At 34.5% G+C, this 15315-nt stretch overlaps 1 protein-coding gene across 2 annotated transcripts in view; it reads right to left on the reverse strand.

The window, feature by feature from the left end:
* LOC145678448 (high affinity cAMP-specific and IBMX-insensitive 3',5'-cyclic phosphodiesterase 8B-like) overlaps window positions 1-15315 on the reverse strand; it is a 1074619-nt gene that overhangs the window by 26490 nt on the left and 1032814 nt on the right. For both annotated transcript variants that reach the window (XM_081748585.1, XM_081748584.1), the window contains one exon: window positions 2422-2573. In XM_081748585.1, the coding sequence (XP_081604711.1) occupies window positions 2422-2573 (152 nt within the window). The remainder of the gene's footprint in view (window positions 1-2421; window positions 2574-15315) is intronic.

The raw sequence follows: 15315 nt of genomic DNA on the forward strand, positions 1-15315 counted from the left end.
TGTGCATGTGTAACTGCAATGAAAGATTCTAACATAGTTATGGAGTAAGAATAGGGTCAATTCTTGAAATCAGTATTCACTCGTAATAGGAAATATGTGGTTCAAGCAGCAAACAACGAGAGTCCTTAAGAAATGACCGGAAATATCAAAAACATTATTTCGATTCAAAAGAGATATCCGAACAGTTGAAGAACGCCAAGGCTCTTACCGGGGCGAATATTTTTGCTGATGGTAACTTTATGATAGCAACAAATAATATCCAACCGAAAATGTATCCAGAGGAAAAGTACGAAACAGGAAACTGAATATTGGAAAGTTCAGAAGATAGATTCCTACAATTCAAAGAAAAGAAAACAGATAGGTGTTAACAAGTGGTAGAAGCATATTCTCAAGTTTGCATGCATTAAACTGCGGAAGTTGTAGTGCGGTACAATAAACAAAAAACTGTTAAGAAACCAACGGTTAGGAAAGGTATGTAAAAAAAAAAAAAAAAAAAAAAAGGGAAGAACGGCCCGGAAACAGGCTAGTATCACGGAAGGTAAAAAGATGTACAAATGAAAATTATGAAAAGGAATAGACAAGACAAAAAAGATATCTACAAAACAAAATTTGATGACAAAATTAAAACAGATAGGAAGTATGTGAAAAGAATAGAGAGATAAATTCAAAGAAATTTATAAGAGAAACAAGCTCAACGATGACAACAGAAAATGAAAACGTCCTATAACAATAGAATAAAGTATTACTAATACGAAAATAGAATATTGAGGATTTGTATTAGACTACGAGACTCATAATCGAGATACAAAAGGGAAGCAAAATAAGTAGGAATGGCAAAGAGTTTATGTTTTGGAGCTGAAATTGAGAAAGCGATATGTGAGATGAAGAATGGAAGCAACTAGGATAGATATTACACAATTCCATTTGTTATGAATATGAAGAGGAGGAAGGGAGAAAAGAACAATATTTTAAATGTGTAAGGAAATGTTGATTAAATATAACGTCGAATATTTAATATATATATATTAATTTATGATCAGAAGTATGATCATACAATTTTATTAAGTAACTTTGATAATCCGTAATTTGATTTACGAGCATGAAAATTATTTCAACATTGTAACCAAAGTTATACAGCGGTAACGCATTATATCTTTGGATATTTTCTCATTAACACAGGGAAAGATTTTTTTTTTTTTTTAAGTGTCTGCTTGAAAAGACAAACTGTGTTACAATTTTGTTAAAACATGAGGAAGTACATGCCAGTTCCATCCAGTTTCGAAATATTTCAAATTTGCAACCAGAGTTGACGTCGGTTCTAGAATTGACGAAGGAAGTGTAAGACTACACTGTGAATCACTTGGAAAGCAATCTTAAGTTTTTGCTGACAACTGTCAGGATTTTCAAGACCAAGAACAGTATTTAGCTGCGGATAGAGATTATGGAAATTTAGTGTTTACACTCATAAATGAAAAATTAACTGTTCTACGGTATACACATCTTAAATCAATCTTTCTTCTACTCGTTCAGTGGTCAGTAAGCGTGGTGAAGGTGTCAAATGATGTTATTTCAACTTCTGTTCATATTGGCAATGTCCGAACTTAATTTCTATCCCCTCGTTTGTATGCCTATCTTTGTACGAATAATGAAGGTTTCTTGATCGACTTCATTTTATCGATGTTATGCTTTGAGTCTTTCAGTTATTTTGAAAGCCCCGGTACTGGCACATTCTTGTATTTCGATCCTGAATATGTTATATTTTCTTTCAGTCTAGTGAGTTTCTTCTTCTTTGTCATGCCTATATAAGTGTCTTGGCAATGTGCATAACATTTTATGGACACCGAGGACTCACGCAAACTGGTGAAAAACATTTTATAACGTGTTAAGTTCTTCTTGATGCTCTTTGGGATCACTAATGCTGTATGTTGTATAAAAATTATGCTTTCTGAAATATTTTAGTAATTTGTTTGAAACTAAATGAAAAAGTAAGTTTTAAAAAATTGTTCTATAGTCCAATGATAGACATTAATACTAATGATTTATTTAATTTTTCTAATTTTCTTAAGATAACGTCAAAGTTAGAAAGAAAAATCAGAATAATAGGATAATAATCGTATATTAGTATCTTTCCTACTTTTTTCTTTCCCTTGTATTTGAATGCCTTTGAATTTTTTAAATATCTTAAGTAAAACTACAAGTAAGTGACATTACAATAAATAAATAAACTTTACGTAATATTTTGCTGCAACACCACCAGCAAAAAAGTGCAAATTACTGAAAATGTAAAAGTTTTCGTTGTATCAATCTGTAGAAAAAGCAAAACAGCAAAATAGTAATACTAATAATAATTATGATCATTTGAAGTCAACATACAAGAAAACAAATGTTAAACTGATGCAAAGAACCAGCAGCACACGTTACCTCTGTTGATCCAAGTTCTTCCTCTTTTAATGCTGGCTTCGTGAATACATTAACAAATTTTGCAAAATGTTCAAAATGTTTTGTCATTTCTGTTGCCAAAACCATATCAATTATACTCTGCCTAACAACGTTATACACATCTCGCTCCAAAGCTGGAAGACAAAGAATAGTTACGTTAATTTCTCACATATAGCTGTTAAAAAAGAGCAATAATAGCCTAACGTCTCTATTTGTTAAATATTTTGTTACCTTAGGGACCTCTTTCAATACGCTTTCTAAACCTTCTCATGGTTCTAAACATTTAGGCACGTTAATAAATAAGAAAAGAAGTTTCAGACTTTGAAACTACGGGAAATAGTTGCTTCATCAACAGATCATCCATTTAAACCAATTAATAGTTTCAAACCACGGGCGTTGGTACAGGGAGGAATGGGGAGACATGTCTCACCCAATAATTTTCTATGCCATCTCTAAGGTTGCCAACTGACCGATATTTTACAGCTAGGGCCTGAGATATTGTTTGCTAGTTTAAGACAGAAACATTTCAAGGGAAATTTGTAAGGAGGTACCGGAAATTTCGTTTTCCAGAGTTGGCAACCCGATCATGTTTCATACCCATGTTTAATTTCTTCTACACACTATACGCAGTATGGGTAAATAACAGTTTTAAAAATTGAATCAAACTTATCATAACTTCACCACGAAAGTTATACGTATCTGTATATTCTGATATACATGTAGTAGCTCATTTATTATATTCTTGTTATACTTCCCACTGTAGAAACATTCGTTTTTATACACTTACGTTGAATTTAAACTACTCGCTGAGCAAAACAATGCGTTTACTGTCAAAATTATTAAAGTGTAACAGTTTCGCCAACTATCCACTTTGGCTTCATCAGACATCACAAGGTGTCTGATGAAGCCAAAGTGGACAGTTGGCGAAACTGTTACATTAATAATTTTTACAATCAAGTATTGTTTTGCTCAGTGAGTAGTTCAAATCAAATTCTTTTTACGTTATTTCTTTGCAATACTTGATGGAAGTTTGTTATACTCATCAATATTTTTTTAGATAATGTTAACAAACAAAAAAAAAAAAAAAAAATGCAATTTTCTTACGAAGAACGAAGAGAGAGGCAATTTGATACTAATCACTGAGAAAGGAGATAGATAACTTAATAATCGTTGTTTAGTCTTTCAGAAATTAGTTGATCCTTTTCTATTGACTGTATATTATTTTGACACGAATAACTTTCTTTTCTTATCTTAAACAAACAAACAAAATCATCTTTTCAGCCAAATAGGTAGAATTGTTCTAGTAAGCTCTGGAGATTGTACATACTTTCACTGCAACAGTAGGATTTTATTTCATGAGGGCGGGGCATTTTTTCAAAGCATGTCATTTTCTTACAGAATTCTTTTTTCTCAATTATAATCCAATATTTTGAATGTATTTTGGTATTTGGGGGATATAATATCTCCCAACTCTCATTAGTTCACACTCTGTGTACCTGTATGTTTATGAATGATACTTGTTTTGTATTACAGGAGTTAAAAATAAATCACTAAATTTTTTCTATCAAATTAAACCAAACCAAACCATACTGTGTAGTTAAAAAATAACTTGCGCATATGAAATATAGTATGTCCCCCCAATATTTAGAAATTTAATGATGCCAGTGCTTGAAATCATAGTAATCTTGCAATGAAGCCACCACTTTGTCTGCTCTAAAGATACTCATTTTCTTTTTTTAAGTGTATTCCTTTTAATACTTGATTTAGTTCGTGCTCGGCTTTCGTGTTAGTTGGTGATCTTATGCTGTACGCTGGTATGTTTCAAAGGGTTAAAAATTTATTATTATTATTATTTTTTTTTCAAATTTTGCTTCTTATAGGTATTCACAATTTAATAATAAAATTTGCATATCAGATTATTCGTAAATATTTATCGATCAACATGAACAAATCAATCCAATGATTAAGTTCAATGAAACAGGTGGTTTTGTTATTGCAAATAATACAACGTTAACTTTTTTCATAATTTAACGTTATCATTCATACAGTATTCAAATTAGAAGAACAAATGATTATAAGTCTGAATCAAAAAGAAACCGTTTCATATTATATATATATTCTTATTCAAGAAAATTTTCCTATTGTGAGATTTTCAGAATGAGTGAAATATTCATTAATACGTACGGATTAGTGGACATCTTATTTCAAGTCTTCTCGAATTAACTAACCCACTGAAAATCGGGAACCGTCAAAGCACAATGGGTGTAACTTAATTATGAACTGCACAGGGGGTCAGACTCGAACCACGTACTGAACCAGCCAACGTAATGCTTCTTCAGGTGCAAAAGTACTTACGTAAAGGCGCAGCAATCTTGATGCAATTGTTAACCGACGAGATTACACAATTGGTTCAGGGAGTTTTCATTAGGTTCAGAAAACGTATGCTACTAGAGACAACCCGATAAACGTCTAATAGATATTGCTGGCTTGTATTCAAATCGTTTAAATCAGTCATTGTTTCGACCCATTAGACTTCAATCGGTTGGAGAAAAATCACAGATAATTCTTCACTCTTTTTGCAATCGGATCAGATAGTGTCTATGGGCCGGTAAAAGCCCTATCGAGGCATATAACTAGTTGGGTGAGAGGAAGTTCGTTCATGAATCAGACACACAATCCTCTGCAACTTCTATCTAACTTTTTCTCCACACATGCCACTGCTCCAATAAATCTACCCGTATTCACATTAATTCCATCACATCGCAGTGCAACTAGTTCTGAAAAGTTCGTGCCACTTTGTTAAGAAACTGGAGAATCGCTTTTGCTGTTTTGTCTCCATGCTCTGAAATCTTGACCAGATAGCGGTGTGGTCTAGAAGGCTCGCGAGTTCTAATCCCGCCTCGGACATGTTTTTGTTGTACTTTTCAACTTACATTTCATTGTTATCTTTCTCTTTCATAGTTATTTAGATCGCAATTTGCACTCCTATATAGCTTCGGAGTTGACGCAGGACGTAGAAATGGAATCACTGAATTTCGTTTTCCAAATGCATCAATATTTTATGACACTACTGACATTCTGCTATGTTATACTATCTGTGTTATGCATTCGAACTAAATTCATAGTATGAGACCCAGATTCCCTTATTACATCTGTTGCTACGTATCAGACTTCTCCATTGTAAATTTTCAGCACACATAGCTCCAAACAGTGTGGAATACTGTACTACTACACTTCACTGTTATGTTTAGTGATAATAGTGCATTTTAAATCTGTGCACACTTCTATATGATACTATTTCAAACAAAATATTTTTATGCTGAGTTGGCAACACTGTTTGTGGTTTTCGATAGGACATTTTGTTCTCATTACATTGTGCAATTTTCGTTTAGATTGCTTTAACTGTTTTTAAGATATTTACTTTAAGCGTACATAATTTCATAATATAATTCTTTGGATATTCAAATTTGAATCCCCCTAGCTCCTACCCTTCTTGTCCATAACATCTTAAATTTTGCTCATGTTCATTTCTCATGATGCTCTATCAGATGTGCTATGTGGCAATCATATTTTAGAGACAACTTGTGGGACCCTCCCGTGTAAGCAATATTTCGAGAACTACACAGTTTTCGATTCCAGTACAAGTGAATGTTGCTAATAAATCAGTGATGTTAGCATACGGAAAAGGTACAATTAAAGTACAAATGTATTACAATAAACAGTGGCATGATGGTATCATGAACGATGTGTGGTACGTTAATGATGTAGACAAACACTTGTTTTCTGTTAGGAAAGCTACCCAGAATAACATATGTTACTTTTAACAAATCTGTTGCAATTTTCAAGAGAGACAGTGTTGTGTGTGCTTGTATGTAAAAATATGCGTGCTATAAAACCAGAAACTCCATAGAAGTGTGTGTAGAAACAGCCGGTAACACCTTACAAGTGTACCACGAAAGGTTTAGTCACCAAAATAAGCGTTACGTAAAGGATGTTTTACGTCGAATCGGCATCAGTAACGTCAAGGAAGAAGATGAATAATTCTGTGATGGGTGGGCAATTGGAAAAGCTCATCGCCTCCCGTTCAAATTGCGTACGGTAAGAAGCGTCAACGGTTGGTGAACAAATAAATGCTTATGTGAATGGACCTATGTCAGTAAAATCAATCGGTGGAGCTAAGTACTGTGCTTCAAAGACGACTACAGCAAATTTCGGAGAGTGTTCTTTATAAACAAAAGAACGAAGTAGCAGATGTCTAAACCAGTTCTTGAATGAAGCTGAAGCAGCAGAACACAAAGTTAAGTTTCTTATGACAGATGGTTGTACTGAATTCACGTGTGCAAAAGTGACAAACATTCTGTCCAAACGAGGAATCATAGCACGAGTGAGTCCCCCGTATACCCCGGAACAGAACGGCAGCGCGGAACGTGAAAACCGTACTATCGTCGAAGCAGCTCGATCGATGTTAAATCCGAGTGGTTTACCAAAAGGACTGTGGGCGGAAGCTTGTAATACTGCTGTGTATATTCTAAACCGAACCGGAAAAACTTCTGAAAATGGTAAAACACCGTTTGAACTTTGGTACTGTCGTGAGTTCAAAAATATCGAACACTTGAGAATTTTTGGAACAGAATGCTATGTGCATGTACCCAAACAACTACGAAAGAAGTTTGACAATAAGAGTGTACCAGGACATTTTGTCGGTTACGTAAACGACAAAGATGGTTACCGGGTGTGGATACCTTCGAAAGGAACAGTTGAGTGTATTCGTGATGTGATATTCAAACCAGAACGCACGTGTAATGTTTTGCAAGAAGTGGCAAAAGTTGAACAACGTAATGCCGAGATTGAACCGTGCAGTGTCAAATTAGAACTTCCAGTGCCTCGACGCCAGGTTGAAGAACAAGAAACAGATCCTACTGACGAAGAAGCTGAAAGAGATGAAACCGAAACACCGCCTCGTCGCAGTGAACGTAATAAAAGGACTCCAGTGTGGCTAAGCAGCGGAGAATATGTGTATGCAGCAATCACAGAAGGCTCTTTTCAAATACCTACAACTTACGCTGAAGCAGTGAAGTCTGAACAAAGTGAAAAGTGGTTAGCCGCGATGAACGAAGAACTCGAGTCACAAAGGGAAAGCAAAACATAGGAACTTATAAAGCAACCTGTAGGTGTAAAAGTAATTCAAATCGTTGAGTATTTCGTGTTAAAACTGCAAGTGATGGAAATGAACATTATAAAGCCCGTCTAGTTGCAAAAGGATGTGTACAAAAGGCAGGTATTGACTATAATGAAACTTTTAGTCCTGTAGCAAGGTACGAAACAGCGCGAATCTTGCTTGTTGTGGCAGCTCAAAAACAGCACAAGATGCAACAGTTTGATGTCAAAACTGCTTTTTTTGTACGGTGAACTTTCGGAGGAAGTGTACATGGAACAACCCGAAGGCTTCGAAGATGGAAGTAACAAAGTGTGTCGCTTGAAGCGTAGCTTATATGGATTGAAGCAGGCCCCTCACTATTGGAACAATCGATTGTAAGCTTTATGAAGAAGTCCGGATTCAACAACAGCCAAGCCGATCCGTGTTTGTTTTCTAGGAAAAGGAACAGTAATTTTCTGTACGTAGCAGTATACGTAGACGATGGACTTATTGTACGGACAAGTAAAACGGAAATTGAAGAATTTCTTGGTCAGCTTAAAGAAGAATTCAAGATTACAAGTCCTTTAGATATGTTTTTGGGAGTGCAAATCAAAAGGTACGAAGACGGATCTACTTTCGTCAATCAGTCAAGATACGTGACACAGATGTTACAGAGGTTTAATATGGACGAAGCAAATCTCGTGAAAACTTCGTGTACGTAGTGAAGTTGGTCCTAGTAGTCAGTTACGTAGTGAAGTGTCGTACAAAGAAAAGTCGTAGGCTGTCTTTTGTATTTGTCAGCCGTTGTGTGTCCTGACATAGCATTCGCAGTGAGTAAAGCCGCGGAAAATCCAACCGAAGCAGATTGGAACAATGTAAAACGTATGTTCAGATACTACCCCATGCCGTAAACTTCGCCAACACCTCGTGGCCCACTTTCGGGTAAATGTCGATCGTCGATATAGCGACGCGTCGAAGGATTGCCGCTAGTGTTCCACTGGCGGCAGGCTTTCTTCGAGTCGAAACAGACATCTCGAGTCGGGGTGTTGAAGTTTCCACTGCATAGCAGCGAGGACTTCGTTCTGGTCCGCGCTCCTTCGATTCGTCGCCGAGAATCGCGAAGGGACCGATATGAACTATCGCCAGTCATGTGCATGCGGTTATTATTATATATTATTTTTTCCTGACGAATTGTTCCTAGAGTGTGCTCCGGGGGTCAAGAATAACCTCTGCCTCAACATCATGAAGTGAAAAATCTTGAGATAAGTGCGATAATTGTATGAATTTAGATGGCAACTTAGATGGGATTAGAACACATCAATAAGAAAGAACAGGTAGCCGATCTCTTGACTAAAGTTCCGGAAAAATCTCCATTTGAGGTCCTGAGAAACCAACTTGGTGTCAGTGTTGAAACACACCGAGATTAGGAGGAAGTGTTATGGATAAACTCAGTGTGTAGCTGTCAACACTGAAAACAAAATAGCAGCGATATATAGACAGCGCCAAAAAAAGTCGTTCGTTTTGTATAATGTAGTTTAGATGTCTTGTTGAGATCTATTCAAAATATAATAGCTACGTTATAAAATAGATTATTAGTTTTTTTTTTTTTTTAATATAGTTGCTCAAAACCCATTTAGCATATTACCATACATAATTTTGGTTACATAAACCACAACAGTTCTTTAACAAACATTAGTGCTCTTCTTGTATCTGTCTTCTATAAAATTTGTTTCTAACTTTCTCTTGCATTAGAGTGTGATCTTTCCATTCATTGAAATAGAGGCCGCGAAACGAAGTGTAAATCACACTACAGTCTTCACTGGTAATTCTCAAACGCAGTACAAATCAACGAAGAGATGGCCAATAGATGGATATCAGAAAAACTGGATAAACGTAAAACGAATCGTGCTTGTATTTGTGCCTTTCCATTAGAATGACTCGTTAACAACAATATTTTTAAAAGCCACACTTTTTAGTTTAAGTACATGATAAGCAACTTGTCCTACCTTGTGACATTCTTTTTCTCCCACTGCGCAAACGCAGAAAAAGGCAAAACTGCAGTCCGTAACGTGATTGTTGCAAACCTTCGGTCACTGAAAACTGTTCTTATTGATGCAGAATAAGAATTCGATTAAAATGCAAATTACTTTAACCCAATGACAACTTTCCCACAACTTACCCAAACGAAATTTTATTTTTTCTTTTTCAAGAGTCATTCTAGTGTACAGCGTCTGTTAGTGATGTGTTTGGTGATCGTCTATGGCACATTAGCCGAAGTAGAACGTAGGTATGTGTTGAAGGCAGATAATGGTGATGCAAAATGGGAGGCCTCTAAGGCTCACCAAAACTCCGGGCACTCTCGGAAGTGCTCGGACGAAGTACGTACATTCTATGGGTCTACGGACCAACGAACTAAATGTATAGGCTTAAATATTAAATTACCCATAATTAATTATCTTCGCCATTTATGCATTATAACATATTATATATATATATATATATATATATATATAGTATATTTTTTATTTAATAAATTAATTTATTTTTTAGTTATTTACAAGAATTATATTTTACTGCAACAAAAGGTTGTTTAGCTTCTTTTCATTCTTGCACCTGCAATATCATGTGGCACCAACATTTAATTTGACAAAGGCAGAGATGAAACTTAAAATTAGTTTCTGTGAAAATGAACTGAAGCTCTAAGAGTTCTAGGAGAAATAATGGAGAAAGAGGGGCAGATAGAAGGGTAAATCCACTACTTTATTCTCTATTTATTTTAACTCTCTGCAGACGGAATGATTGAGAAGCCTCAAAGAAACTTTTTGATATATTATCTCAAGATCGAACATTGTTTTAACAAAAATTATCGAGGAACATTGTAACAGGCCGTTTTGCTCCGCTCTAGTAATTGTCTGTTGCTACACGAAACTTGCAATATGCTCTTTGTCGTCTCCCGAAATAGTTGCTCCTATGCACAAAATAGTAATGTAATAATTAAGTCTTTTATTTTTATTCGTAAATCAAAGAATATTTATAGATAGAATGTAGGGTATATTTGCGCAAATTTGACTGAAACATGAACAAACTTATCACAGTATTGCGAGCGGTAATGATATTTAATCAGAAAAGCAAAACGGATAAAACTCATTGCAAAAGATATATAGTAGAGTTTTCTTTTACATGTAACAAGTAGCGCTTTCAGAAGTATCTTTTTCCTTCTTCGGCTTGTTTAAAATTAGAAAGGATTTAAAACATGAAGGAGAATTTGGACGGGTAAAAGAAAGTTAAGAAATGTAAAAAAAAAATCTTCTGTTAAAAAATTAAACACATGGGAATGACAATTACTGTCACCGAACACCGTTTTCTTTTCTCGCTTCCCAGATGGCGAAAGTATGTAGTGAAAAGATTACTCCAAATAATGTTTATTTCTCTTCTATTTAAATCAAGTACAGTTCTCTCTTAATGGATGTAATATGATTCTTTGATGTTTCGTTCTGTTGCTGTTTTTGCTTTTTCAATTAAATATGACTCCGCGATGTGATGGTTATAATCTCTAAGAAGCGTTGCTAGACCAGACAACTTGCGGATTCCGAGACTTCGAAGTACGAACGTGTTTAGTTATTCTAGTGCAAATGTTCTTTTTTGTTTGACCTATATACATTTTATAACATTGACATTTCACCCGAGAGACGCCACTGTTTTGTAGAGGGTCAGTAAAGAATGTCTTGAAATTTGTTAAGTTCTGTCTATGGAGTTAGGAGGCACTTCTGAAATTTTGATGTTGTGTATTTCCAGTCTTCTTGATTTTTGCCAAGAAATGTAGAACTAAACACCAATATATTTGTCTTTTAGTTGACCATGTGGACCAGACATCTGAAGCTACATCGTAGGAATAAATAAATAATAAAAGAGATGTATTCTTGTAGCCATATGTACTTCTTTGGATAAAAAGTGCCACAACATATTTCGAAATTGGGCAGAGAGCGAGGGGAGATTTCACCCTTTCATTTTTGACAGATTTTAACTTTAAGCTGTAAGGATATTGAGAATCCAAAGTTTTGTCATAATCGAAGCATTATTACATGGTTTATATTGAAAAACTACCTTGCATGTAATGTGGAAACTTACAACATGGAGTGGATTTTACTTTCTTATACATGATAGATTACACAAAACCAAACAATAAGGTTTTTTCTCTATGTTGAAGGACGGCACATCCAAGTTTCGTTAAAATCGGGTAATTTTTACGAGAGTTATCGTGGGATGGACAAACACGCAAATGCCAATCAAGTATGTTTGCAATATTAAAACACAAGAAGATACATAAACACGGTTGGCGTACACAATTACAATTTTGGTCGTTCTAGATCAGTTTTACGCATACTATTACATAAAACAGTATAATTGTACTTGTATCGTTATATACCTTACGTTAAAGTAGTATCATTGTGTAGTTGAGGAAATATGAACGAACAGTACACAATATTCAGTAACATAACAACTAGAAGATTACTTATTATAATTTCCCGTCTTATTACTCTAGAGGCTCGAAAAGTAGTACATTTTATATATTCAACAGGAACATGTAAAAAGCTTAAATTTTAGTTTTGCTTCGCTTCCATTAGGACTCTTTTATTCTAAACATAGTTTCATACAATATACTATGTTCCTTGTTATGCTTTTCCTCTCCTTTCTCTCTTCTTTTTTCTTTTCTTATTTTCATTCTTTTCTTTTAATGTTACATAGTTTTATTGCGTTAGTTCTTAGGTAACAAAGACGAAATGTAGAATTGCAAAGAAATAACTTTTCTGACACCTATTTTTGTCGAGTTCCAACGCTACAGACGCAACCATGATTTTGTACATTGGCGGAAATGGAAGGGAGAAGAAGCTACAATGTAGAGTACAAGACGGAAACAATTTTCCTGTTTAAAAAAAGGTGACTATTTTCTTTTTTCTTCAATGCCAGGTTTGACCAGCCATACATCAAATTATAATAAAGATTGTGTAAAGACAGTAGTCTATAATAATTACTTCCAAATTACATAAGAAACGGCCACTTAGTTGTTGGATTGTGACCAACAATCTTATTAGCAAACATAGAAGGGAACAAAACTTACAATACGGATGGTACACAATATGACTGACAACAGCGCATCTGAAGTCTTTGCTGTCCTCATTGCCGAAAGCCGTAATTGCTTTCCAATGTAGCTGATTAGCAGTTGTATCCGTATATCAATGCACAGAAAGTGTTGCTCAGTCACAACAAAAGCAGTATTTTACCATAAATATAAAATAATGTTATGTGTAAGGTAGATATGAAGGGTATTATTCTCAACGACAAAGTAAAACCGCTAAAATTACTGATATAACATCATGTAGTGAAGGTCATTCGAAAGAAACATTATCATCGTCGACACGGGGTGATGTTACTCCGTAACACTAAGCTACAAGCAGCAAATATAACAAAAAGAGTAGTTCAGTATTCAACTGGCAGGTTTTCCACATCCGATGAAATGAACTCTATAGATTTTCGCCTGATTTGTTCTGGCTGGTACGGCCAGTATACAACGATATTATATATCTATTTTGTAAATGTCTTCTATTTTTATATCTTGGTTTTGAGCAACGGTGCTTAAAAGTACACAATCTGTTTTGTAGAAGAAGAAGGAAAAAAAAAAGAATTTAGATATTGCTGATTCTAAATATAAAAAAAATAAGATTTAATCTTAGTAGCTGAAAATATATGTTGATTTTATATGTATAATTGGTACTCTTAGTTACCATAACAGCAGATAGTTGTTTGTGTAACACGTTGCTATGACAACAGAAAAAGAAAAGTACAATTAATGGAGTTTTGAGAATAAAAGGTAATAGTGATTCTATGTGGTGTGTCTGATTTTATATTATTCAATCGTGTTGACATAATTTAAAAATTTACACGAAAATTTGGGCTGCAATGTAATGTGTAAAATAAGAATAATAATAAGCTATAATCGTTACATTTTAGATAGTGGTTTCTATACGTTATATTTTAGATGGTGTTTCCTAAACGTTACATTTATAGATGGTGGTTTACCGACCAGGACTACCTTTAGATTAGTTTAAAGTTAAGTAAAACAGTCTCATCATAGCATTCAACACGGAGTATACTTTACTCAGAAGTAAGAAAAGAATTTATCGAAACATTAAAATGAGTGTTTCTGGTAATGAAAATATAAATGAAGGTGGTGATATAGAGCTACCAGGTATGAACTCATCAACTAACGTGGCTGAACTTACAAGACAGCTTGGTCAGCAAATAACGCAGCAACAACAAAAAATGGATACCAAGCTGGAGCAAATGTCACAACGACTAGCACAATAGATGGACGATATGTATGAACAAATAAACCAGCAAATACATTCAAAATTAGAACAAACCGATTATAAGATGGAACAGATTTTATATCGATGTAATGACGTACAAAATTCGGTAGAAGTGGTAGAAACTTTAGTTAATGAGCATACTAGTCAGATCCGGGAATTGCAGGAAGAAGTGAATGCAATCAAAGAAAAATTTAATACTGCAAATGGTGATCGAGTTCCGGATGTCAACGTTGAACCTATACCATGTGAATCCAGATTAGTAGTGGAAGATAGTAATTCATCTGAAGGAAATTCCGAAAATGACAATAGTGAAGCCAGCTTAGAGAGAAATGGGAGAAGAAATCACTCATCTCACCGCTTGAAAAACATCTATAAATTCCAAACATCGTAAGCATGCTAGTAAAGGTAATAATTTTCGGTTTAGTGAAATTAGATCCCTAACAAAATTTAGTGGAAGATCAGATGACATCCGGCCAACACTTTCCTAGAAAAGTTGGAAGAATGTGATTTGACTGGAGTAAACAAAACTAAATTTTTGAAAATTCTACCTCATATTTTATTACCACCATGTTCCGTATGGTTCAAAGCAATCCGAAGTAATTTACGTAATTATCTAGATTTTAAAAATGCCTTACTTTCTAATTTTGAAAACGATTTCATGTTGGTCAATAGAGACGCCTTAGTTCGAAATAGACATTATAATCCAAAATTGGATAGGAGGCTCACTGATTTTGTAATATCCGTACATAATGAATTGAAATTAATTAATCCATACAAACAGGAATCAAGAGTAACAGCATCAATCCGAATCTTGTTATCTTTTAAGTTGCAACAAATGTTGATTTCTGCACAATGCGTTAATTTCAATAACTTTATTATGATAGCTCAAAATTTTGAAAGTCAATCTATGTTACAGGCTAATAATAATCGTAATCAAGCCAACACTAATAGTAATCAAGTTAGTTATGTACCTGTTCGCAACATTAATGTCAGGGAAGAAGCTGATCCCTGACATTACAAATAATAATAATAATAATAATAGATTCCGTTGTAATGAGAATAGAATTGAACCTAATTTTACCGGTAATAGAACTGAATCTAATTTTAGGAGAAACAGGAACAATAATTGTAATACATTTAGGAATCAAGCAAACAATAAGTTTAATTTTTTGGATTTCATAATAGATTCATAGGTGTTAGAAATTGTCAAAATAGAAATCGGAATACCGTTGAAGTGCATAATAGGCAAGACCGTACACAAGATTGTGGTGTGCAATGTAGCACAACTGAATCGTTTGGTAATGGTAATTTAAACTAGATGGGGCTGACGTGGTATGGGTTGAAGCCACGTTAGTAACTGATATGCAAGAA

The sequence above is a fragment of the Thermobia domestica genome, chromosome 2 (assembly GCF_964235325.1).
Source record: "Thermobia domestica chromosome 2, izTheDome1.hap1.1, whole genome shotgun sequence".
In the NCBI taxonomy this organism is placed as follows: domain Eukaryota; kingdom Metazoa; phylum Arthropoda; class Insecta; order Zygentoma; family Lepismatidae; genus Thermobia; species Thermobia domestica.